The sequence below is a fragment of the Xiphophorus hellerii genome, chromosome 24, assembly GCF_003331165.1.
Source record: "Xiphophorus hellerii strain 12219 chromosome 24, Xiphophorus_hellerii-4.1, whole genome shotgun sequence".
Classification (NCBI taxonomy): domain Eukaryota; kingdom Metazoa; phylum Chordata; class Actinopteri; order Cyprinodontiformes; family Poeciliidae; genus Xiphophorus; species Xiphophorus hellerii.
The window spans coordinates 17,385,065-17,408,688 of NC_045695.1; the positions used below are offsets into that span (position 1 = coordinate 17,385,065).

Here is a 23,624-nt window from a genome sequence, read left to right on the forward strand (position 1 = left end):
AAAGTTGTCCATAAACCCGAGGCCTTAACCACTGGATCAACCAAAACCAAACCCAGTCCAGTAGAAAGTCCAGTCTGCCTGGTGAACTGGAAGGTTGGTCAGTACCAGTATCAAACCCATATAGAACTGGTTTGAAACCAGTTTAACATTTAGATTAAACCCTCTAACCAGATTAGTGGAAAATCAACCCAATAAATAGTTTAGACTGGTCTGGTTCCAGTTTAGACTGGTCTGGACCCAATAAGCAGAACCCTGACCTGAACACAGGCTCATGTAAACTTGTGTCTTCTGTCTTATTGCTGCTCTACGTTGCAGACACTGCTTTGGGCGACTCGGTCTGCTCCAGTCCCAGTATCTCCAGTACCACCAGTCCAAAGATGGAGCCGCCCCCATCGCCGCACGCCAACCGCAAGAAGCACCGGCGGAAGAAGAGCACCAGCAACTTCAAGGCGGACGGCCTCTCTGGTACTGCAGAAGGTAACGCCATCCCCCCTCCCCTCGCCTCACTTTCCTCACCCGGGTCTGACCCCGGACCGGTTCTGGTCCGGCCCGCGGACACGCTAGCGTGAGCGGGTTCTGAGACCCGGGTTTGGAAACGCCGCCATGTGATTGTCTGAGACTCCTGACCTCCAGAGGGAGCGAGGGATCTCTCCATCCTCATTCCTCAGCCCTTCATCTTGTCCTCCATCTTTGATTTGCTTCAAAAGTTTAAACAAAATGTCTGTTTGCTACGATTCACCGAGTCCGACTGGAGAACGACTAGAGTTCGGTCAGGATCGGGTCAGAGTCCAGTCAGAGTCCGGTCAGGATCCGGTTAGAGTCCGGTCAGGATAAAGTCAGAGACTGATCAGGACCCGGTCAGGATCCGGTTAGAGTCCGGTCAGGATCCGGTTAGAGTCCGGTCAGGATAAAGTCAGAGACTGATCAGGATCCGGTTAGAGTCCAGTCAGAGTCCGGTCAGGATCCGGTCAGGGTCCGGTCAGGATAAAGTCAGAGACTGATCAGGACCCGGTCAGGATCCGGTCAGAGTCCGGTCAGGATAAAGTCAGAGACTGATCAGGATCCGGTTAGAGTCCGGTCAGGATCCGGTTAGAGTCCGGTCAGGATCTGGTCAGGATCCGGTCAGAGTCCGGTCAGGGTCCGGTCAGAGTCTGGTCAGGATCCGGTCAGGGTCCGGTCAGAGTCCGGTCAGGATCCGGTCAGGATAAAGTCAGAGACTGATCAGGACCCGGTCAGAGTCCGGTCAGGATAAAGTCAGAGACTGATCAGGATCCGGTCAGAGTCTGGTCAGGATCCGGTCAGGGTCCGGTCAGAGTCCGGTCAGGATCCGGTCAGGATAAAGTCAGAGACTGATCAGGACCCGGTCAGGATCCGGTCAGGGTCCGGTCAGGATAAAGTCAGAGACTGATCAGGACCCGGTCAGGATCCGGTCAGAGTCCGGTCAGGATAAAGTCAGAGACTGATCAGGATCCGGTTAGAGTCCGGTCAGGATCCGGTTAGAGTCCGGTCAGGATCTGGTCAGGATCCGGTCAGAGTCCGGTCAGGGTCCGGTCAGAGTCTGGTCAGGATCCGGTCAGGGTCCGGTCAGAGTCCGGTCAGGATCCGGTCAGGATAAAGTCAGAGACTGATCAGGACCCGGTCAGAGTCCGGTCAGGATAAAGTCAGAGACTGATCAGGATCCGGTCAGAGTCTGGTCAGGATCCGGTCAGGGTCCGGTCAGAGTCCGGTCAGGATCCGGTCAGGATAAAGTCAGAGACTGATCAGGACCCGGTCAGGATCCGGTCAGGGTCCGGTCAGGATAAAGTCAGAGACTGATCAGGACCCGGTCAGGATCCGGTTAGAGTCCGGTCAGAGTCCGGTCAGGATCCGGTCAGAGACCGGTCAGGATCCAGTCAGGACCCGGTCAGAGACCGGTCAGAGTCCGGTCAGGACCCGGTCAGAGTCAGGGTTTCGACTCGTCGGGTTGTTGCCAACCAATCAGGGCCTCCATCATCACTCACTGACATCCTGGAACAAAGGTTCAGTTAGCAGCAGAAGCGTCCTGATTGGCCGGTGCCAGCGTAGCCCCTCCCCTCCTGGATCCCCGGCCAGCGGTTGGTTGTCTCCCTCTGACTCGGCGTTGCTAATGGAAGCAGTCTGTGTATGGCTGAACAGATGTGGCGGCTGCAGCAGATGTGTAATGTTGGTCTCTCCATCACCGCGGCAACAAGCAGCAGACATGACGAGTGGCTGCCTGAGTGATGGATGGGCGCTGCATCCTGCGCTCTGAGTAAATGTGATTTCCTCTCTTTATTCTGTCTTTATTCCTTTAATCCTGCGCCGCCATCGCTCCTCTCATCGTCCTCGCCTCCTCCGCCCGTCAGCAGCAGACTCGCCCCCCGATTAGTCAGCTAAAGTGAAATATTATAAATAATCCAGCGTATTGAAATCTTTTATCAGCTGTGTCACTTTCATTATTCAATAAGCGATTAGTAACAGTCTTCCCAATTTAGCCATTAAGCACTGAGCGCGCTCAGTCGGCCGCCGGCCTGTCACGCCGGGCGGCTGGTGAAGTATCTAGGTGTCAGAGCGAGGCCCGGGTAATTTACGACGGGGGACCGCCCTCTGCGGCCGACCACACACACACACACACACACACACACACACACACACACAGGTGAGATCACCTGCGTAGTTCACAGCTTCACACATACATTACAATGAAGCTTTAAATTCAAACCGTCGTTTTAGCTGAAAAATACCAAAACAGACCCAGTTCAACAGGAAATGACATCAGAGCTTCAACCACAGGTTCTGGGTTTATTTCCATTCAATAAACACGTTTACGCTGTAAGGTGTTTTTACTAATTACACCTGTTAGTGAGAGACCCACACCTGGACCTGACCAAGAATAAAGCTGTTCAAAGCCAAAAACACATTCTGACAACGATCAGAACCGGTTTGAACCAGACAGAACCGGTTTGAACCAGACAGAACCGGTTTGAACCAGAACTGGCTGTAAACCAAGGAAATGAACAGAAATAATCCAAAGCCAAAACTAGTTTAGTCAGAAGTGTAAACCAGTAGTAAACCAAGACAAACAACCAAACCAAACCAGTCATGAACCAGTGCCAGGACCAGCTGGGATCCCAGGCCCGGTCCAGATGGAAACCCTCCTGTGTCTCAAACCAGTTTGGAGCCAAAACCAGTATAAGTAAACCAGAGCTGCCTGGATAGGCCTCAGCATATCTGCTGTGTAGCTTTCAAAGCCGACCTCTGACCCCCAGAGTCTGAAGTTTCTTCTTTGACTGGTGACCCCGTGACCTCGGACCAGAGCTGATTGGGCGTTCCCCTGGCAGGTGTTCAGTGGGTCTGCCAGGTGAGCCGCAGAAGGAATTCCTTTAAAGTCGATTAATGAGGGGGGAAGCCGGCGGGTCGGACCGGGTTCTGTTTGGGTCAGAACCGGACCTCCTGAGGTGTATCTCTCCATTCTTCCCTCCTGTGAAGCCTCCGCCGCCTCTCAGACCGGGTTCAGACCAGTCTGGGCTCTGGTCGGGTTCTGTTTGGGTCGGACCGGGTTCTGACTGGGTTCTGTTTGGGTCAGAACCGGACCCCTCAGGTACATCCCTTCCTCCTGTGAAGCCTCTCAGAGGGAGAACAATCGTCTGCAATATTTTCCAGGTTATTAATGCTGTAAAATGCTGCGAATAATGGCGGAGTAATGACCTGTGTCGCAGAGCAATAGTGTGTGCGCTGACATTTAAGGCTTTTAATTTGTGTTTCCTGAGGCCGCCGCCTGTCGGCCGGCCGGCCCGCCTGACGGCTCGCCGCGCGTCCCGCTGGAAGCGTCGGCTGTTTGGGTTGTTCTGTTTGTGCTGCTAAAGGTTGCCGGTGTCAGAGTTCACAAATTGCCTCGGCGCCACCTCCCTCTGCGCGAATGTCAGCCACAGTAGCCGAGAGCGCTGGCGGTAATTACCAGCACCGCCGCGTGTGTGTTCTGGTGTGTGCATACGTTTAGTCGACCCGCAACGTTTAAACCCGCCGCTGACACAAACACTCTGGGAAAACGAGCAAGGCATCAAAAATAACCTTCGTGTCCTGCTGGAGGTGCGACGCCGCAGCTGCTGCTGCCATGGCAACGCCCATTTTAAACCGATCCAGAACCAAAACCAGAATTAAACCAAAACCAGTCTATAGTTTAAGGCCAAAACCTTCACACTGGTTTTAAACCAAAGTCTGAATCTATATAAACTTTGAACAGTTTTAAGCTAAAACCAGAAGCCAAAACCAGTTTCAAACCAAAGCCGGAGTCAGACTCAACCTTAGGCCAAGACCAGCATAAAACCAAACTAAAACCAGTTCCAATTGTTGTTCAGAACCAGTTCAGAAGTTTAGCCTTGGAGCAGAAACTGGTTCTGAGGTGAATACCAGTCCTGAACTGGGTCAGATCAGTACCAGTCACAGGACAGGACCAGTGTGAACCAGAAAACTGGTTTAAACTGAAACCAGTGGAGAAATGGACCTGATTGGCTCAAAGACTGGAACCAGTTTAAATCAGTTTAGTGCTAGGCTTAGTGCAGTTACCTGTAGTGGCCACTTGGGGGCAGCAGTCTGCGTTGAACGAGCTGATCCACGTTTTCTGTCTTTTCTGGACAGAACCAGGAGTTCTGGACCCGGAGGCTCCAGGTGTTTGTTGATCTTTAGAGCTGTAAATGTCAGGCCGGTTCTGGTCCAATCCGGGACCTCCTGGTTCTATTCATGAGCTGCTGCGGCCCGCCGGGTCGGCGTTTAATCTGTGGCTCTGGGGGCGCATGCTCTTTGTTGGTCCCCCTCCGTCTGGAAGCAGAGCATCATGGGAATTTAATTACGGCAGGTCCCTGCAGGGCGATCGATGGAAAAACAAGAAAGCAACAAATTCATCTCGGTCCAACAACCAAAATGAATTTCACAAAGTCTTGTGGGTTTGATGACTGGATGATGTAATTGTGGTGAAACGTCAATAAAACTCTGAATTTGTGTAGTTTAGAGTTTCTGGAACCAGGCTGGTGGTTCGGTTTGTTGAAAGGAATCAATCAGTTATTCAGTTGGACTTTTATGATGTTTCTGCTAATCTTGCCTGTTGGTCCTTTCAGAGTAAAAGCACAGAATGAAACCGGGCCGGTTCTTACCCGTTATGTCCTCCACCAGAACAAGAGGAGAACTTTGAGTTCACCATCGTGTCGCTGACGGGTCAGACGTGGAACTTCGAGGCCACGTCGTACGAAGAGCGGGACGCCTGGGTCCAGGTCATCGAGAGCCAGATCCTGGCCAGCCTGCAGTCCTGCGAGAGCAGCAAGAACAAGGTGACCCGCCTGGTTCTGTTGGTTCTGTTGGAGGTTTAAAGCGACTCCTCAGCCCCAGATCTCCTCTCAAACCCAATCTTTCCCGTTTCCACTCCCATAATTACAGAATAGCAATTACTGTCGGGTCGGCCCGGTTCTCCGTCTCGGCCGTGTTTACGCCTCAGGCACTCAGCCTCTCAGAGGCCCCTCCCCCACCCGTTTCATTTGTTTGCCATGTTTTCCCTTCACGCCTGAAACGTGTGTCTGTGATGATGTGTGTTGATCTAACCGGGCCGCTCTCCGGACCCGACCTTCTCTCCTCCAGTCTCGCCTGACCAGCCAGTCGGAGGCGCTGGCGCTGCAGTCCATCCGGAGCATCCGGGGCAACGGGCGCTGCGCCGACTGCGACGTACCGAGTGAGTGAACCGTCTGCTCTAATGCTTTAGCACCACAGAAGAAGAAAGCAGGTCCTGGGGGGCTACAGGAACCGCTTCCTGGTTCTTCAGTTTCCCGACCCTGAAGGGAAACCTTTGAGTTTACAGATGATAGATGGCGCCATCGGTGGGGTTGGTACAGGAAGTACAGTAACGACAGGAAGTACAGTTACAACAGGAAGTACAGTAACGACAGGAAGTACGTTTCAAACAGGAAGTACGTTTCCATTGGAAGCCAAATTAATTAAATCAGTTACTTCAGGATCTTGAATATTTTTACAAACTTATCACAAACGACCAAACTCCTCTGGAGTTCTGTTCTGTGGTACAATGGCTGCTGGAAGTGGTTAAAAAAACAAACCAGATAAAGTTACCAACCCCTCTCTGTTGCCACAGCGCCCCCGGTGGCTGGATGAATGAACTGGTTGTAGGTAGTTACTGCGTTTGTTTGGACTAGGCCATTCAGGGGAAGATTCCCAGTTTGAATGTTTTGCCATCCTCTGACACCCAGCTGGTTCTGGTTCTGCCCCACAGACCCGGACTGGGCCAGCCTCAACCTGGGCGCTCTGATCTGCATCGAGTGCTCCGGGATCCACCGGAACCTGGGGACCCATCTGTCCCGGGTCCGGTCCCTGGACCTGGACGAGTGGCCGCTGGAGCTCATCAAGGTGATGTCGGCCATCGGCAACGAGTTGGCCAACAGCGTGTGGGAGGCCAACGCCCAGGGCCGCCTCAAACCGGGGGCGGACGCCAGCAGGTAGGAGACGCCTCCAGAACCGGGCCGTGGTCCGTTCACACCATCAGAACCAGGTTAACATGACTCAGTCTGCTGGATTTAGTTCCTGTGTCTCCATGTTGGGATCAGAATATGGAACGTGGTTTAACCGTCCGTCCGTCCGTTTTCTTTATCAAAGTGGTTTAACCACCTTCCATATTCCAGGTGTTTCCAGTTATTTCCTGATGTTGCCCCCATGTTGCTGTTTATTTCCTGTTGTTGCCCCCATGTTGCTGTGTATTTCCTGTTGTTGCCCCCATGTTGCTGTTTATTTCCTGTTGTTGCCCCCATGTTTCCCCCATGTTGCTGTGTATTTCCTGTTGTTGCCCCCATGTTGCTGTGTATTTCCTGTTGTTGCCCCCATGTTGCTGTGTATTTCCTGTTGTTGCCCCCATGTTGCTGTTTATTTCCTGTTGTTGCCCCCATGTTGCTGTGTATTTCCTGTTGTTGCCCCCATGTTGCTGTTTATTTCCTGTTGTTGCCCCCATGTTGCTGTTTATTTCCTGTTGTTGCCCCCATGTTGCCCCCATGTTGCTGTTTATTTCCTGTTGTTGCCCCCATGTTGCCGCTCATGTTGCTGTTTATTTCCTGTTGTTGCCCCCATGTTGCCGCTCATGTTGCTGTTTATTTCCTGTTGTTGCCCCCATGTTGCCGCTCATGAACCTCCTGCTGCTCCCCTGGAGAGGCCGCAGCAGGAGGTCAATATTATCTCTATTAAGCTCCGCCCCCTCCGCCCCGCTCTGCGCGGCTCCGTCTCCTCCTCTCTGCTGTCGATAGTCTTTATCAGTCCATTCCTTCAGTGGCTCGCTGTTTGTCCTCCATAAATCCCTCGCTCTCCTTCTCATCCTTCTGTCGTTTCTCCTCTGAAACGGCAGATTCTGCTGATGCTTCGCTGCCGGCTTTAACGTCTCAAATTATAAGTTATTAGCATCAAACGCTGCTGTAATCTCTGCATTTCTCTTCCTCTGTCATCAAACTCACGGCCAGAGGATTCATTCCTCCCATCTATCTGGTGGAAACACTTCCTCCAGCCACCAGCAGGTGGCGCTGCATCGTATCTCACTCCATGTCTGCTAACTGAACCAAACTGAAATAAAACCAATTAAAGATGGCTTCCATCCTTTATAGAGGAGCCAGATTTATACTCAGCTAAGAGCAGCAACACGTTAGCATTTCATGAATCCAGTGAAAGCAGAAACAATAAAAATAGTTGCTGAGGTAAACATGTCTGGTTGTAAAGGTGAAGCCGACCAGAGTAAACTCAGAGCATCGTTGTTAGCAGGAGCAAAGGTCAACATGGAGATAAAATCATCCCAAAGGAGAAAACATCAACATACAGAAAACTAACCATTTAAGACGAGATCAGTTTTTAGAGCGTTTCTTAAAATGACTTTTGATCATTTAGAATCAATTTCTGATCATTTTAAATAAATTTTTGATCGTTTAGAATAAATTTCTGATCGTTTTAAATAAATTTCTGATCGTTTTAAATAAATTTCTGATCGTTTTAAATAAATTTCTGATCATTTTAAATAAATTTCTGATTATTTAGAATAAATTTCTGATTATTTAGAATAAATTTCTGATTATTTAGAATAAATTTCTGATCATTTAGAATAAATTTCTGATGGTTTAAATAAATTTCTGATCATTTAGAATAAATTTCTGATCATTTTAAATAAATTTCTGATCATTTAGAATAAATTTCTGATTGTTTAAATAAATTTCTGATCACGATGAACAGATCCATGATCCCCAGGAGTTGCTGTTCTGCGTGAATCGATTTATTCTGCGTGTTTAAATCCCGGCGTGTTAAAGAGGAGAGGAGCTGAAAGTGCAGGTGGAGGGTTGAGTGTGGATGTGGGGGTAATGGATGGAGAACTGCCCCCCTGCTGCCCTGCCCCCCCGTGGTCTGTGGAGTGAGTAATAGAGGCCGAAATTTCATTTTGCAAGTGGCTGATTTAATGATCCAAAGGGTAATTAATGGCCTGATTATCTTAATGTTAAATATGGCCAGCAGCAATTACGCTGACCTCCTGTCTGTCATTGCTGCCCCCCCTTACTGCCCCCCGCTGCCCCCCACCCTCCCCCCGCCCCCCAATTAGGAGGAGGAGACGGATGGAGAGACCAACACCTTTATTTGTGAAGGAATCGTCTGGGCTGAGCTGGAGGGAAGCGAGCGGCTCGGTGTGGACCAACACCAGCCGCGCCAGCTCCGCCGCGCCGCGGGGGGCCGAGGGGGCGGGGCTTATGAGGGGTGGAGGTGGGGGGTGGTTCCTGTTGGGCTCCAGCCTCCAAAGGACAGAGCCGTCCTCTAAACGCTGCCATTAACCCGCGGTCAGCCATCATCGCCTCGGCTGGCGCACGCGCCGCGCCGCCGCTGATGGCGACTGATGGCGGCGCTCTGGGGGCTGCTAAGTTTGGGGCCCGACCCGGTGGGGGGGCAGCGCCTCCCTCAGCCGCTGCTCATCGGTTTAATGAGGTGTCCAGCACCAGCTCCGCGGGCCGGACGGACGGTTGACACCGTGTTAGCGGGCCGAGCCAACCGGCAGCGACAGCGCCCCCTGGACACGCCCTCCTGCTGCGACCTCTGACCTGTGGAAAGGGTCGACAGCCTCTGGTTCAGGCTGGTCCGTTTCTTCAGCCGCTGGAGAAAAATCCAGTTATTTTTGGAAACTGGAAGATGAATGTTGAAGCTTCCTGCAGGCCTGGTTCTGATGGTTCTGACCAGGTTCTGATGGTTCTGACCCGGTTCTGATGGTTCTGACCAGGTTCTGATGGTTCTGACCCGGTTCTATGGTCCTGGTATTTGCTCGCTTCTGCTCCGCCTCTACAGCTGAAGCTGAATCTGATGATTTGATGACATTAACGTTTTTAAGTTGATCCGTTTCTCACCGTTTCTGATGGGCTAAAAGGAGTTTATGCTAGGCTACAATAGCATCTGAATGATAGCAGCTAATGCTAATGCTAATAAAGAAGCTCTGGAGAGATGAAGGTTGAGGATTAAAAACTGTAAATATCTAGAACATATTGATTTATTAGTTTCTCATTGAGTGGATTTATAGATTCTGATTAATTGTGATTAATTAATCTCAGACTCTGTCAGACATTTTCTTCCTCTGTGTCCTGATGACCCAGTCTGTGTCGGCGCGGTGGTTTGGACCGCTGGTTCTGGTCTCATTGATTATCGGCTGCTATTATCAGCGGGCAGCAGGTCCTGGACCCATCAATCATCGGACGGTGTCTCTGGTTCCGATCTGAACCGTCAGAGGTCCGGCTCGGTTCCGCTCGCTCGGCCTCTCTGTTTCGGGTCGGCTGCGGGGCGTTCAGGTGCCGCTCCGACAGCAGAGAAACGAGCAGTCAGCTGAAGGATGGCGGCGCGGAGCGATGCTCCACCGTTTAACGGCGCGCGGCGCATGACGAATGCCCAGCCAGTAATAATTCAGCAGCGGGTCTGCGGCGCCGGGCCCGGGGGCCCGGGGGGGGCCGGGGCCCGTTATGGGAGCAGATCCGTCTTGTTCGCTCCGCTCCGTCTGAAAAGGCTAACAGATTTAAAATTAGACCGGGGGCTTTTCATCTGAGCCGGGGGGCAGCTGCGGCCGACACGGCGGCACGATTGGGCCCAGGGGACCAGATGGGGCAGGGGGCCCCGCATCACTGAATAATTGCCCCCCAGGGTCAGGGGGAATGGTGTCTGGGGGCAGATCCGACTCAGATCCTCATAAAACCAACTCCGATCAGCTGGGAAGGACAAGATGGGACACGAGTCACATGACACGGAACCAGAACCCCCTGCAGGGTCCAGATGGACCAAAGACGCTGCTCAGGCAGATGGACTTCCTGTTCAGACGGATGGACTTCCTGCTACATAAAGCTGATTGTTAAATCCTCCTAAATGGACCCGTCCTGAGCGTCCTGAGCCCGGTCTGCAGGCGGTGGACCATCAGGATGTTTCCAGGAGGAAGTAGTTCTGAGTGACACGTCAGCATCAACGCCGTGCGGTATAAATAACTTTCCCCGCCATGCAGATCCAGACCGGGCTCCATGGCACTCTGCGGCCCCCGTTAGCCGGTCGCTCTGCAGCCCCCGTTAGCCGGTCGCTCTGCGGCCCCCGTTGGTCGATCCCTCTGCAGCCCCCGTTAGCCGGTCGCTCTGCGGCCCCCGTTGGTCGATCCCTCTGCGGCCCCCGTTAGCCGGTCGCTCTGCGGCCCCCGTTGGTCGATCCCTCTGCGGCCCCCGTTAGCCGGTCGCTCTGCGGCCCCCGTTGGTCGATCCCTCTGCGGCCCCCGTTAGCCGGTCGCTCTGCGGCCCCCGTTAGCCGGTCGCTCTGCGGCCCCCGCTCCTCCTCCGCCCGGCTGCAGCGCTGAGGAATAATTGGCTCCTTGGTTCTAATTCATCTGTAAAGGAAGCTTGATTAGATTAGTCCTAATGGACGTTATTTTGTACATGGCTGCCCCGCCGCCCCCCACTGCCCCGCCGCCCCCCCGCCCCGCTCGCCTAACAAGCCCTCCAATTTACTGTTGACATTAAGCCTCCGACTCGAGCCAATCAGCAGCTCATTCATCGCCTGTCATGGCGGCCAGGTTATGCTAATGCGGACTAAAAGCACAAACTAAAAGCGCGTTCTTTATGCCTGAGTCATCAGATTAACCCCCCCACCCCCCCCCCAGCCTTCCTATAATAATGAAGAAATAAATAACTCCCCCCCTCCCCACAGAGCAGCAGCAGGACGGCCGCCGTCCCGCCGTGGGCGCTGATGTGTTTGGACTGAATGGGTTCACGGCGAGCCGCTGGTGAACACTCAGCTGATCCCACCGCCACGGAAAAGATGGCCGACCGCAGGACGGAGGCCTGGAGGAGACAAACCCAGCAGCTGGCTGGGAGTCCAGATTATCCTGCAGTCAGACTAATGAAAAACTGAAAAGGTTCTGATGGTTTGATACCTGAAAAGGTGTGAAAATAATAATTATAATTATAATATCTACTGCAGTCCAGACATCTGGATCATTTTAATACAGTTTATTGTTATAATAATAATAAACTCTTTGTTTTCTTCTGTAATCGTCTTTCATAAAACGTTTGATATTCAAACTAGACCTGACTTTATATATTTATTAAAATCTTCAGTTTCCTGATGAATAAAATATTTATGAACTAGAAGACCTGAAGCTTCAGCGCGGTGTCAGCGGATCGTCTATAAACGTCTGTGGGGTCCGCTCTGAAGGAACCGTTCTGGGTTCCCCTGTGTTTCGGATCACTGAGGACCTGTTCCTGGGGTCCCCGGGTTCCTCCCGGTCCCTCAGGACGCTCTGGTCTCTCCGTGTCCCCCGGTTCCTCCGGGTTCCTCCCGGTCCCTCAGGACGCTCTGTGACATGTAGTTAATTACCAGAGGAGGTGTCTCCTACTTCCTGCCCCCCTGCTGCTCGGCTCCTCTTTAGTATCCGTGCAGCATCAGTGGAGCGTCTCGTTTCAGCCCAGGGATCGGCTTCCCGTCGCTCCGGCCCGTTCCTCCTCCTCCTCCTCCTCCTCCTCTTCGCCTCATCTACGCGGTGGCAGCTCCGTTAACCCCTCGTCTCCTGCGCCGGCCTCTTTTTAATTATCTGAGCCCATCCGAGGACGGCTAACGACCCGCTAATTGATTTCAGCCTCTCTCTCCCGGCTCCGGTGAAGGTGGAGCCGAGTCGGCGGCCCTCACCTCTTCTGGCAGGGATTCATCTCTAAAGCACATTAGGTCCGGCAGTTAGCTGATGCTCCATCTATCCGCCTATTAATCTATTAATTAGAGGGCTAATTAGGCCAGAAGAGCAGCCTGACACCGTGTCACTCTGGACCCGCCGCTCATTACCTCCACAGCCTCGCCACGGAGCTAATGGAGGCTCATCCAGCTGCTGGGGAACCAGAACCAGAACCACAAGAACCAAAAACCAGCAGAGAGCTGAGCAGGAACGGGTTGCCAGGTTGGACTGTCGCTACCATCTGGACCCGTCTGGATTTAGGAAGAGTTGAGAGTTCAGAACATTTCCAAACAGCATCACTGTGAAGCAGAAAACTTTAATGAAATGATCAGTTAATTTACTGTAGAATCAATCGATCATCAATGATTAGTCATTGATTAGGTAACTTTAAAACAGGAATGATAGAAAATATCATGATTTACAATAAAACACAAACCCCCAGAAAGCTCCTGGTTCTGGTCCTGGTTCCGGTTCTGGTTCTGGTCCTGGTCCTGGTCCTGGTTCCGGTCCTAGTTCTGGTTCTGGTCCATAACAATATAGATTTTGTTTTATAGTTTGTATTTTTGAATAGTTTGAGTTTTCTGCTCTGACTGTAAATGTCACATCTGCTTCAGGATTTTCTATTTTCTGACATTTTTCAGTTTTTATTCCTCAGATTTAATTTGCAGTTGATCTTTAATTAATTTCTAAATAATTATTTTTTAATTTCAGTCCAGGTTTATATTGATCATTTCTGGTGAATCAGTTTCAGTTTGGATTCTTGTGTTTTTTGTTGTTGTTGCTCTGATGTTTTATTTATGGCCTGTTGTTGATTCTTCATCTCTAGTTTTAGTGGCTCTGTCTCTTCTGAATAATCTGGATTTAATCCATATGTCCTAGTCAAAGTATTTTCTCTGAAGCATCATTAGTGGATAAATGATTCTCTGGGTTTGTTTCTGTCGCTGCGACTCGGTGAGTTTGGCTCTGGTTGTCGGTTCAACGCCCTCAGGAAGCGCCGTGTGTCCAAACAGGCAGACAAAGCAGCCGCTGGGGGGGAACACACACACACACACACACACACACACACACACACACACAGTGAGAACCGTTGGAACTCAAACAACAGGCAGGAAGTCAGAGATGCTCAGTGGGCCCAGCGCGGTGCCCTGAGGAACGCCAAACAGAACCAGAGCTGATGAAGCTGTCAGTCAGCAGGTCAAAGGTCAAAGGCTTCAGAGACTGGAGAATCCAGGACAGATCCCAGTTTAATCCCAGTTTAATCTGGGAGTTTCTTTTCTCTGTTGTTGTTTGTGGAAACCTTTTCAGGAACATTTAGTTTTTAGTTTGAGTTCAGGGATTTTTACTGGTTTCTGTTCATTTTGATCATTTTATTGAAACGTTCAGATGAATCTGATCTGTGACAGGAACAGAACCAGCAGCAGCCGTCCTGCTACAGATCCACTGCAGCTCACACACACACACACACACACACCACCACCCCTCTGGGCTGCGCTTGACATATTTGCATTGTGTGTGTGTGTGTGTGTGTGTGCGCGCGTGTTTGTGTGTGTGTGTGTGTGCGTGTGTGTGTGCGTGTGTGTTTTCCTGTCACAAGCGATCTCACTGGGACTCGTGTTTAATTATCTACCCAGCATGCCTTGGTGCTGAAAACACAGCACTTCCTCTAATGGGATGTGAAAAGGGACACACACACACAGATTAACACACAACCTGAGAGTGTGTGCTGCAGACACGTTAACACACACACACACACTCGGCGTGGTTAATTAGTGCAATTAGCCTCTCCAGTGTCCAGAGCTGTGTTTTCAGGAGTCGTTAAGTCGAGACGGAGACTCGCTGTTTACTAAATACACGCCTGGAAGTTCACGCCCACACACACACACACACACACACAGGCAGATTACATCACAGTGATGCTAATTTCCATTAAAATGTGTTAGAAATATTCAGTAACGGTTGTAAACACATCAGAACAAGACGAGGTTCAACTTCAAAATGGCTGAAAACCCATCATGATATTAACCGATCAGATCATCAATATCGATGATTATTGGTTAGATTTAGTGTTAAACATCTGAACCGCCGTCAGTCTGCTGATGTTTCCTGTTTTATCTTGTTTCTCTATTTTTAAAGTTTCCAAACCTGAAACTGCTGCTGCGCAACTGACCCAGAAGGCTGTTGCTAGGCAACCACAGAGCGAGTGAGTTAGTTGATCCACAGCTAGCTCTGTTAGCCCTGAGCTGTTGAGCGGCTGCAGTCTCTCCTCTGACTACATCCCCCAGAATGCCGTGCGGTCCTGGATCTCTCAGTGTAATTATTGAACGTCGACTCAGACGGGTCGCCTATTGATCACGTTTCCATGGCGACCTGTAGGGTTATTGGTGTCCGGTGTTTCTGGACGCCTGCCGGCTCTTAGCAACTCCAGAGGAGGAAGGCATGCGTCTCCTGGTCCCACGGCTCACACTTCCTCCCAGAGTCCCGCTGGGCGCTCACACACACACACACACATATATAACACACACAGTTACTGACTCTCTCTCTCCGGGACTCCTCCTCCAGGCTTTGTCCGCGGGCTTTGGGCCGTGGTCGGAGCCGGCCTCTCTGGTCTCTGGGTCGGGGCAGGAAGGAGGAACCTGGGGACATTCCGCCATGCTAGGCGCCTCCTTGCCCCCCCACATGCCCTTACTGCCCCTGTGTTGCCCCCCAGCAGGCGCTGGTATCCAGGAAGAGAGCTAATGAGATCCAGAGCCGTTCCCACACCGATCCATCGGGTCTCAGGAACGGTTCAGAGAGAAACCGGTTCAGGATGAGAAATTTGGTACCAAACGTTCCCATCCTTCAGTCTGCAGCAGGAAACGGCTCAGAACCGGACCGATCCGCCGGGCCGTCCAGACTGATCCCTGCTGGCTGAGTGAGAATCTGTTCACAGGAGGGATTAGAGGTCAGATTAGAGGTCAGATTAGAGCCACTGCTGTGGATTAGACAGATGATGATCCTGGATCGGTCATCGATTCTTCCTCCTGCCTCTCAGATTGAGACGGCAGATGTTCACCGCCGTCTGTAACTGGACCTGTCGACCCGATACAGATTACAGAGGGGATGACCTTTGACCTGAACCTCAACATAGAGATGGCAGCATTCAGCTTCTATGCTCCACAGATCTGGAACAAACTTCCATAAAACTGTGAAAGCCTGACTTCCTGTTTGATGTTTTTATGAACACTTTGATCTGTTTCTGTTTTATTTCTCTCTCTGATGTCTGGTAGCGTTCTGATGACCTGTGATGTCATGTCCTGTCTCCAGGGAGGAGCGTGAGCGTTGGATCCGGGCCAAGTATGAGCAGCGTCTGTTTGTGGCGGCGCTGCCCGGCGCCGACCCGCCTCTGGGCCAGCAGCTGCTCCGCGCGGCGGCCGAGGAGGACCTGCGCGGCGTGGTGCTGCTGCTGGCCCACGCCTCCCGCCAGCAGGTCAACGACACGTTCGGCGACGGCTGCTCGCCGCTGCACCTGGCCGCGCACAAGGGCAACGTGGTTCTGCTGCAGCTGCTGGTCTGGGTGAGCCTCCTCCGGGTCAGACGGGGCGGGCCGGGGCTCCGGCCGGACCCAGTCTGACCCGGTTCCGCTGTCTCCGCAGTACGGCGCAGACCTGACGGCGAGGGACGCCCACGGGAACAGCGCCATGGCGTACGCGCGGCAGTCCGGCAGCCAGGAGTGCGTGGAGGTTCTGGCCCAGTACGGCGGCGCCGACGAGCGCTACGCCCTGATGACCACGCCCAACCTGCCGCGCCGCAACGCCAACCGCAACAACAGCTGCAGCAGCCTGGGCAGCGCCGCGCTCATCTGACCGCCGCCATGATGGGAAACGGGTCTCTTACCTCATCGGCCAATCAGAATCCAGGAACACATCCCACAACACCCATCTCCATGGTGACGACAGGAGAACCGACCAGGTCCAGGCCTGGTGGGACGGGAGCTTAGACTCTGTTTTATTTAAGGAGTTTCCCCCGCTGGGAGTGTGAGAGTGTGTGTGTGTGTGTCAGAGTGTGTGTGTGTGTGTGTCAGGGTGTGTGTGTGTGTGTGTGTGAGTGTGTGTGTGTCAGAGTGTGTGTGTGTGTGTGTCAGAGTGTGTGTGTGTGTCTGCGTGTGTGTGTGTGTGTGTCAGAGTGTGTGTGTGTGTCAGAGTGTGTGTTGCTGGACCAATGGGAGAGCGTTCCTGGGCGTTCCTGGGAGCCTCCAGGCTCAGGACCGTCAATGTTTCTGATTGGTTCATTTTGTCCAAACGGACCAAGGGAACGTCGTCTGACGAAGGGCTGTTTCTTCTTCTTCTGTAAATACTGCGCCTCTGTCCTCAGTTCCTGTCACGGTCGCCGTGACAACGAGCACAAACAGGAAGTAGTTGAGTCTGTCGGTGTGGTTTGGTTTGGGACTCAAGCAGGACGTTCTGGACGATCTGATTGGCCAAGTCAGCAAGAGGTCAAAGTGCAGCAGCATATTGGAGCCATTAGAGATAAAGACATACGGAGTACATCTCTGCCAACAAACTGATTTAAAAATGAGTCTTCTCAGCTCCAAAAGTCAAAAATGTGCAGGAATAAAAATCAGAAATGCTTCATTTTTTTTCAAGATTAATTTCAAACTTTGAGAGATTTTTGGCAGAAATGTACTCCGTATGAGAGCCCAGTGGTTGATCCAAACCGGAGTTGATCCGGACGGTTCTGGATCCTGAAGCTCATCTGAACACGGAGTCGGAACGCCGTTAGCTTCCTCTGCTGACGTTTATTTAGCTAGCAGAAGTTTAACTTCAAACATTTTTAAACCTGTTTGGTTCGTCAGCCATTTTGCTGGTATCCATGGTAACCTGAAGAGGCTGGCGTTTCTCCTATTAGCCTCAGGCCTAGTCAAATCACTCCTGGTGTTTGTAGAAAGTGTCGACTGAAAGCCAAGGGAGCCTCAGGAAGAACGCTCTGTCTAGAAATCCTAACCTAGATGTTGCTGCAGCAGGTGAGTCGTTCTCAGCTGGATTCTCTGATTTCACGGCTCTAAAATCAAACTTTCTCCTCTTGCCTTTTTTTTATGATCCCAGAATCACACAAACTGCTTCTCCATGCATTCTGTGTGAACAATGTCTATGTTTTGACTTTCAGTCCAACCAGAACCAGAACTACAACAAAGTATTTGGGCCATTATAGATAAAAACAAAAAAAAGATATTGAGAGAAAAAACTTGTCAGATTAATATCAGAAATTTTCTGGAAGTCTAAATATTTTTGAGGAAAAATTCAGAAGTTTTGAGATAAATTTCACTTTTTTTTTTTTTAGAAAAAAGAAATATGTTCTGAGCTTGTAAAGGTGAACATTTTCCATTTGAGTTAAGATCAATCTCAAAGTTTTTTTCTCACTAATGTGACTTGAGCTCAGAAAATATTTTCTCCTAGAAATGTTCTAATCTCAAAATGTCTGAGTTTTTGGTGTAAATTGTGATGTTTTCCATCTGAGGGTTAGGATTAGGGTTCCCTGATCAGGAAGAGTTTAACTGAATTTATGTTTATTGAAACTCACAGCTTATATCCATCATCACAGCACAGCTTGGTTTAAAGGGAAATTTCCAATAGCTTTATGAGTAAAAATTGTTTATATTTTGACTTCATAAGTAATAAAGCAACCAGCCCAGAATGTGTTTCAGCTTATAGGAGAAAATATCATTCAGTAAAAATGTGTCCAGGAAGTTGGATATCATTATTTAGTTTACGTAATATAAGATAAATTTTGTGATTCAGCTTCAAAAATGGTGACAGTTGTGAAATACAATAATAAGAATTATTTTAGCAGAAAAAAGTTTACAGGCCAAGAAAGATGGCTAACATCAGTTTTACTGCGTTAAAAAGGGAAGCTAATGCTAACTGAGCTCTGAGTTACCTGGACAATAAACAGAAAAGCTGCTGAGTTATTATCCCTGTTAATAAGATTTATATTTTATTGTTTACACTCTGAATACAAAATGTTGTAAATTGGAGAATGAAGCACCGTGTGATGATGTAGCTACTGATTAGCCTGTTAGCTTAACATCGCTAACTGATCAAAGCTGCTGGCTAGCTTACTGTTTCGACATTAAATTAATTCCGTTAATCTCTAATTCATCTTTACATATTTTGTACATTTAAAGGCATATTGAACATTTGGCTAAATTTATAGAATAAATCATAAACATCTGAATTTAGTTATTACTGTCAAAACAGCAGAGCCACCTGGCGGCCACTGCTTAGCTAGCAGTAAAATGAAATTAGCAATGAAAGGAGCAGCAAGCAGTGGCTGAGTGAGACAAAGCTAACAGGAAAGATCTGCGTTTGTAAAAACCACGTCGTCATTCTGGTGACTTTCTGTTTACAACATTATCAGGTCAGTTTGTTCACATTTAATAAGCCAAAAATCAGGTCGGCTCATTTTCATTGTTAGCGTCAAAACTGCCGAGTCATTTCCCAGCTAGCTTCATTAGCAGACTAGAGTTCCCCATCAGTTTTTATTCCACTAGAGTTTTTTCCTTAATGCTAAATATAAAAAGTTTTAACAGTTTGGGACTAAATGCCAGCATAAAGCAACAGCCAGTAATTTATTAGTATAATTATGCATGTTTGTTAGCAAATGCTGCTAACAGGCGCCGTCGGTAAAAGTGATTTCTTTTGGTTTCTGGGTCATACACTTTAAACAAAGCAAAATAATACATGAGTTTTTATTTTAATTTATCGTATTGGAGCCTCTTTCAGTTTCAGACGGTTCTGTTATAAAACCTGTAAAATGATTGTTTTGCTTCTGGAAAGCAGCGGCGGCGGTGTAGATAATAAAACCTGTTAAATGATGTAGAAATGTTTCTGTGCTAGACTTTAATTATGACTTTAATAACTTCCCTCCAACCTCCATCTTATTTAAACTCCCACAGAAAAACCTTTTTGTACATTTCCTCCTGAGGTCCATCCGCTTTTTATCCTGTTTTATCATCCAGACCGTTCTTGTTCTTGTTGTCACTGTTATTCTAATTATTATTGTTATTATTATTATTATTATTATTAAATTTTGTTGTACAGTACCGATGTTGAAAAGTTCTACCTAATGCAGAATCTTCTACTGTAATTTGTCTCTTTTCAATAAAGACAGGAAAATGCTTCTTATAAACTGAATATGTGAGACTTTATTAATTAACTCGGGAATATTTCCTGTTTTTAGAAACATGAATATTAGACATAAATGTTAAAATCATCCTGACATTCTTACAAACTTCACAGCATTTCTTAAATGTACATTTTGATTTAAAAAAAAAAATCATTATTAAATTGTGCAGATTTGCCAGTGAAATAAAATTTGACAGTAAGTGAGTTTTATTTCCTTTAACTCTGCGGAGTTTAAAATGTTTCAGCTGAAAAGCGAAGATTTAATTAATTTCATTTAGATTTTTAAAACCAAGTTTTATTTTCCTGCTCATCTGTTCAGAGATATGAGTTTTATATTTATTGTAGGGCATAAACACTTTAAAATTGTATATTGGTGAATTATCAATAGAAATTAAAATGAACTAAAAACCATATTTAGTTCTATTATTAAATATTTATCTAGAGTTAATGTTGAGACAGGAAATAATGTTTTGATTTTCCAGCTGCGGTTCATCAGCAGATGGTTGATGAAGATGATGAAGATGACGAAGGTCTCATTTATCGGCCTCCCGGGGCCGCCATGTTGGATTCCGCAGGCCGTGGTTCGGATCCAGGAGGCCGAACCTCGACCGGATCTTTGCTTCCATAAATACACAAAATCAAACTAATTTAGTCCAAAAATAATCAATAAATAGTTTAAATTTAGTGTCAATAAATCGTTTTCTTAATTTTTTTAAATGTTTAACTTTATTTAAAACGTTTGGGGCTTAATTATTAAATTTATTTAGAAATTTTATTTTCTTTTCATAAACTGTAGAATAATTAAAAATGAATATAAACTGAAGGATGTTAGTAAGTTTACATTTTTATAGATGAAGTTAATCGGGGGATTCTTTTGCACATGGCAACCCGCCTCATTACGCACAGGTGCGTCAGTCGTTCACCTGGAGCCGCCGCGCGGTTCACAGGAATGATTCCCATTTTATTGATGAACGGCAGGATGTTCCCTGTGCAGGAAGGTAAATTATTCTAAATGATTAGAAATCATTGTTTTTGGGTTAATTAGTTTCAGTTCAACTCGCCGCCATGTCGCTTCCGCGGTTCTTCATCTGGATCTTCAGTTTATTTCGATTCTTTTTCACTTTTTAAACCGAATTTTGTTTCATTTTTACGAAGTTTTTCTTCTTCGTTAAAGACTGGAGGCCTTAAAAATGAAACTAAACGTAAATAATCAGTGAAAGTTTGGATTTGAATAATCCAGATGGAGGTGAGTGTGTGTGTGTGTGTGTGTGGGTTGGTGTGTGTGTGTGTGTGTGTGTGTGTGTGTGTGTGTGTGTGTGTGTGTGTGTGTGTGAAGGAGTCAGACTGAACGCATCGGCTCACTTTGCGTCCTTTAATCGCAGGTTTTCACATCAGTGTATAAATAAGTTAGCAGCTTCATTCAGTCCTGCGCGCGCAGCTTCCGGTCTGTATTTACATCATCAGCTGCTCCACGCGCACTTTGCGGTGAAAAACTGCGGCTCTTTCAGCAGGTTGAACGTTCTCGGGCTCAGACGTTAAAAAGAACCGAACAGAACCGCGGACGGTTCAGTGAGATCCGTCTCAGCAGAGTCACGGAGTGAAGAGGAAACATTTTAATTTAACGAGTCAAAAACAAATGATGTCACAGGAGTCTGGTTGTTCCGGTTCGGCTCAGAACCCGTCCGAACCGTCCTAGGGCCGGGCCTGCTCCATCTGCTGGTGCTGACTCCTGATGGCGAAGCGGCTGACGTGCACCGGGATCGGAACCACGATCTTGGGGTTCCGGCTCGGCTCCCCGGACTTGTTGTTGACGTTTCCGGCCTTGACCCGTTTCCACTTGGCGCGCCGGTTCTGGAACCAGATCTTCACCTGCACCTCGCTCAGCTTGAGCGCATGCGCGATCTGGGAGCGCTCGGTGAGCGACAGGTACTTCTTGCAGTGGAACTCCTTCTCCAGCTCCAGCAGCTGCTCGCTGGTGAACGCGGTGCGCCGCCGCCGGTTCTTGCCGCCCGCCGCGCCGCCGCCCGCCGCGCAGCCGCCGCCGCCGCCCGCCGCGCCGTGCAGGTGCGGCGCGTCGTCCAGGCCGCCGCCGCCGTCCGCGTCCTCTTTGTGGCAGAGGGACGTGAGGTTGTCGTCGGAGCTGTAGTCCAGGTCGCTGTCCATGGAGAAGCTCTCGTCCTTCCGGCCGCCGTCCTCATCCTTGGACTCGTCCTTGGACAGAACTCTGGCTGCGGGATTAACGATAATCTGATTATCGGGAAATTACAGCTACGTATCAATCACAAGAGGAAAAAAACTTTCATCTTTAATGAATTTTATTTGGTTCATGTTCCACATAAAAAGATGAAAAACATTTCATCCCCATTTTAAACATAAACTGATGTTGGGTGAGGAAGAGGAGGAGGAGATGAAGGTGTCGGTATCCATCATGGGCCCGGATCGGAATCAGGACGCGCTGCGGGACGTTCCGCTTTCACGCGTAATTACGCACCGATGTCTCCACGCGGCCTTCTGTGTGTGTGTGTGTGTGTGTGTGTGTGTGTGTGTGTGTGTGCGTGTGTGTGTGTGTGTGATGACAAATAAAAAACAAATCTGTCACGAGCCAGTAAACCTGAAGCTCGCGCAGCTTTCAGGTTTTCAGCAGCGAAATTCCGGATTTTTTATTATTTATATTATTATTATTATTATTATTATTATTAAAAACTAAATAATAGATTCAACAGATAAATTAATATTGGATAAATGAGATAAATGTTTAAATTTGACACATTTGGGCCAATTTGACTTTAATGAGATTTTTCAGTTGATCGTTTGAACAGCGGAATAATTAATGACTCGTTACAAATATAATTATAATAATAATAATAATAATAATAATAATAAAACCTGCAGGATTTAATATAAACACCTTATTTATTTACCTTTATTAATAAAGTAGATTCAAGTGTTTTAGTCAGAATTTAGTTCATTTTTAGTTTTTAAATATTTTTTTAAATTAAAGTGAAACAAAATGATGTAATTAAATTAAACTAATATTATTAGAAACCAGATGAAACTAATCAAAATGTTTTAGATGATTTGATCTCCCTCAACTTGAGCTCCGGTTTGACCCACGCGTGGACCAACCTGTGGAAGTCTGCAGCGGCGCGTCCGCGTCGTGGAAGGCCGGCAGCGCGGACTCCTTCCCGGGCAGGAAGCTCTTCCCGTCCTCCGCCTCCAGCCGCAGCGCCTGCGAGCCGAACTTCCTGGCGGCCTCCTGGTGCTGCTGGGACGGGGAGAAGCCGCCGGGCAGCGAGGCCATGAGGGTGGAGGTGAGCGCCATGCCCTGCGTCAAACCCTGCGCCAGGCTGGAGCAGAAGCCGCTCTGCAGCCCGGGGATCTGCGGGTGGTGTCCGCCGGGCAGCGCCTGCTGCAGCGCCGGCGGCGGCGGCGGCGGCTGCAGCACCACGGAGCGGTAGGGCATGAACATCGGGTACCCGGTGTAGACGAAGTGTCCCGGGCTGGGCTGCGGGGGCCCGCCGATCAGGGAGTCGATGCTGAAGGCGGTGGTGCTTCCGAGTGGCCGCTGCATCACCATGAAGGACGGACCGAACGCCGCGCTCATAAGACCGGCCGCTGGAGCCGAGAGAGGCCGGGGGAGAGCCGCGGAGGGCGGCCGCGGAGGGCGCGGAGCCCCGCCGGGAGTCACCGGGAGCTGAGGACGGCGGCGATCCGCTCACAGATCAGCATTCCTCCCTCAAGTCCGCAGGAGATGCGCCGCTTCCAGGAAAAAAAGCGCAAACTGGGAGGACGCGGCTCCGCTCCGAGATGACCCGGACCTGAGGTTCCGGACCCGAGGTTCCGGACTGCGCTCCTCTCTGACCCGCTACGGCAGCCGGAGTGTGTCGGTGTGTGTTTCCTGCCGCTGCGCGCCTCCGCAACTGTTTTGGATTTGAATTGCGCTCCCCTCTGGTTAATTGCGCTGCCTTTAGCGCCAGGACGCCGCCTCCCTCGGCCTCTGATTGGCGGATGTCAGGTGACGAGCCGAAGCTCGTGAACGATCCGGATCCACTCAGCGTGGGGCCAACCGGAGTGAAAGTGAAACACTCCGAGTTTCATCCTGGGTTCCTGAACTTCTGGTTCCGATGGACGAAAACTGCAGTACGGAGGAAGATTAGGGCCAAAACTAAAATAATTCAGGCTTTTTTCTCAGAACTTTATCGTGTTCATTTTTTTCTGTG

The 23,624-nt window shown here is 49.3% G+C and overlaps 2 protein-coding genes across 7 annotated transcripts in view; one reads left to right on the forward strand and one right to left on the reverse strand.

Annotated features, from left to right (window-relative positions):
- agap1 (ArfGAP with GTPase domain, ankyrin repeat and PH domain 1) overlaps positions 1-17,528 on the forward strand; it is a 60,386-nt gene extending 42,858 nt beyond the window's left edge. For 5 of the 6 annotated variants that reach the window (XM_032556190.1, XM_032556191.1, XM_032556186.1 and 2 more), the window contains 6 exons: positions 316-477; positions 5,167-5,321; positions 5,626-5,716; positions 6,269-6,491; positions 15,548-15,797; positions 15,877-17,528. In XM_032556190.1, coding sequence (XP_032412081.1) covers positions 316-477; positions 5,167-5,321; positions 5,626-5,716; positions 6,269-6,491; positions 15,548-15,797; positions 15,877-16,086 — 1,091 coding nt within the window. In that variant the 3' untranslated portion in view covers positions 16,087-17,528. The remainder of the gene's footprint in view (positions 1-315; positions 478-5,166; positions 5,322-5,625; positions 5,717-6,268; positions 6,492-15,547; positions 15,798-15,876) is intronic. The other variant, XM_032556188.1, reaches the window with a different exon arrangement.
- A 3,234-nt stretch (positions 17,529-20,762) lies between these two features.
- On the reverse strand, positions 20,763-23,504 carry gbx2 (gastrulation brain homeobox 2). Its single transcript, XM_032556321.1, has 2 exons — positions 22,531-23,504; positions 20,763-21,632 (listed from the first exon to the last, which is right to left on the reverse strand). Exons 1-2 carry the CDS (start codon positions 23,006-23,008, stop codon positions 21,097-21,099), a joined length of 1,014 nt encoding a protein of 337 aa, XP_032412212.1. The 5' UTR covers positions 23,009-23,504; the 3' UTR covers positions 20,763-21,096.
- Positions 23,505-23,624: the final 120 nt, after the last annotated feature.

Bases quoted from the DNA above. Each gene is read 5' to 3' on its own strand.
- gbx2 (XM_032556321.1), bottom strand. From the start codon at position 23,008: ATGAGCGCGGCGTTCGGTCCGTCCTTCATGGTGATGCAGCGGCCACTC. The intron at 21,633-22,530 runs GTTGGTCCACGC...TTAATCCCGCAG, and splicing joins GCCGCTGCAGACTTCCACAG to CCAGAGTTCTGTCCAAGGAC.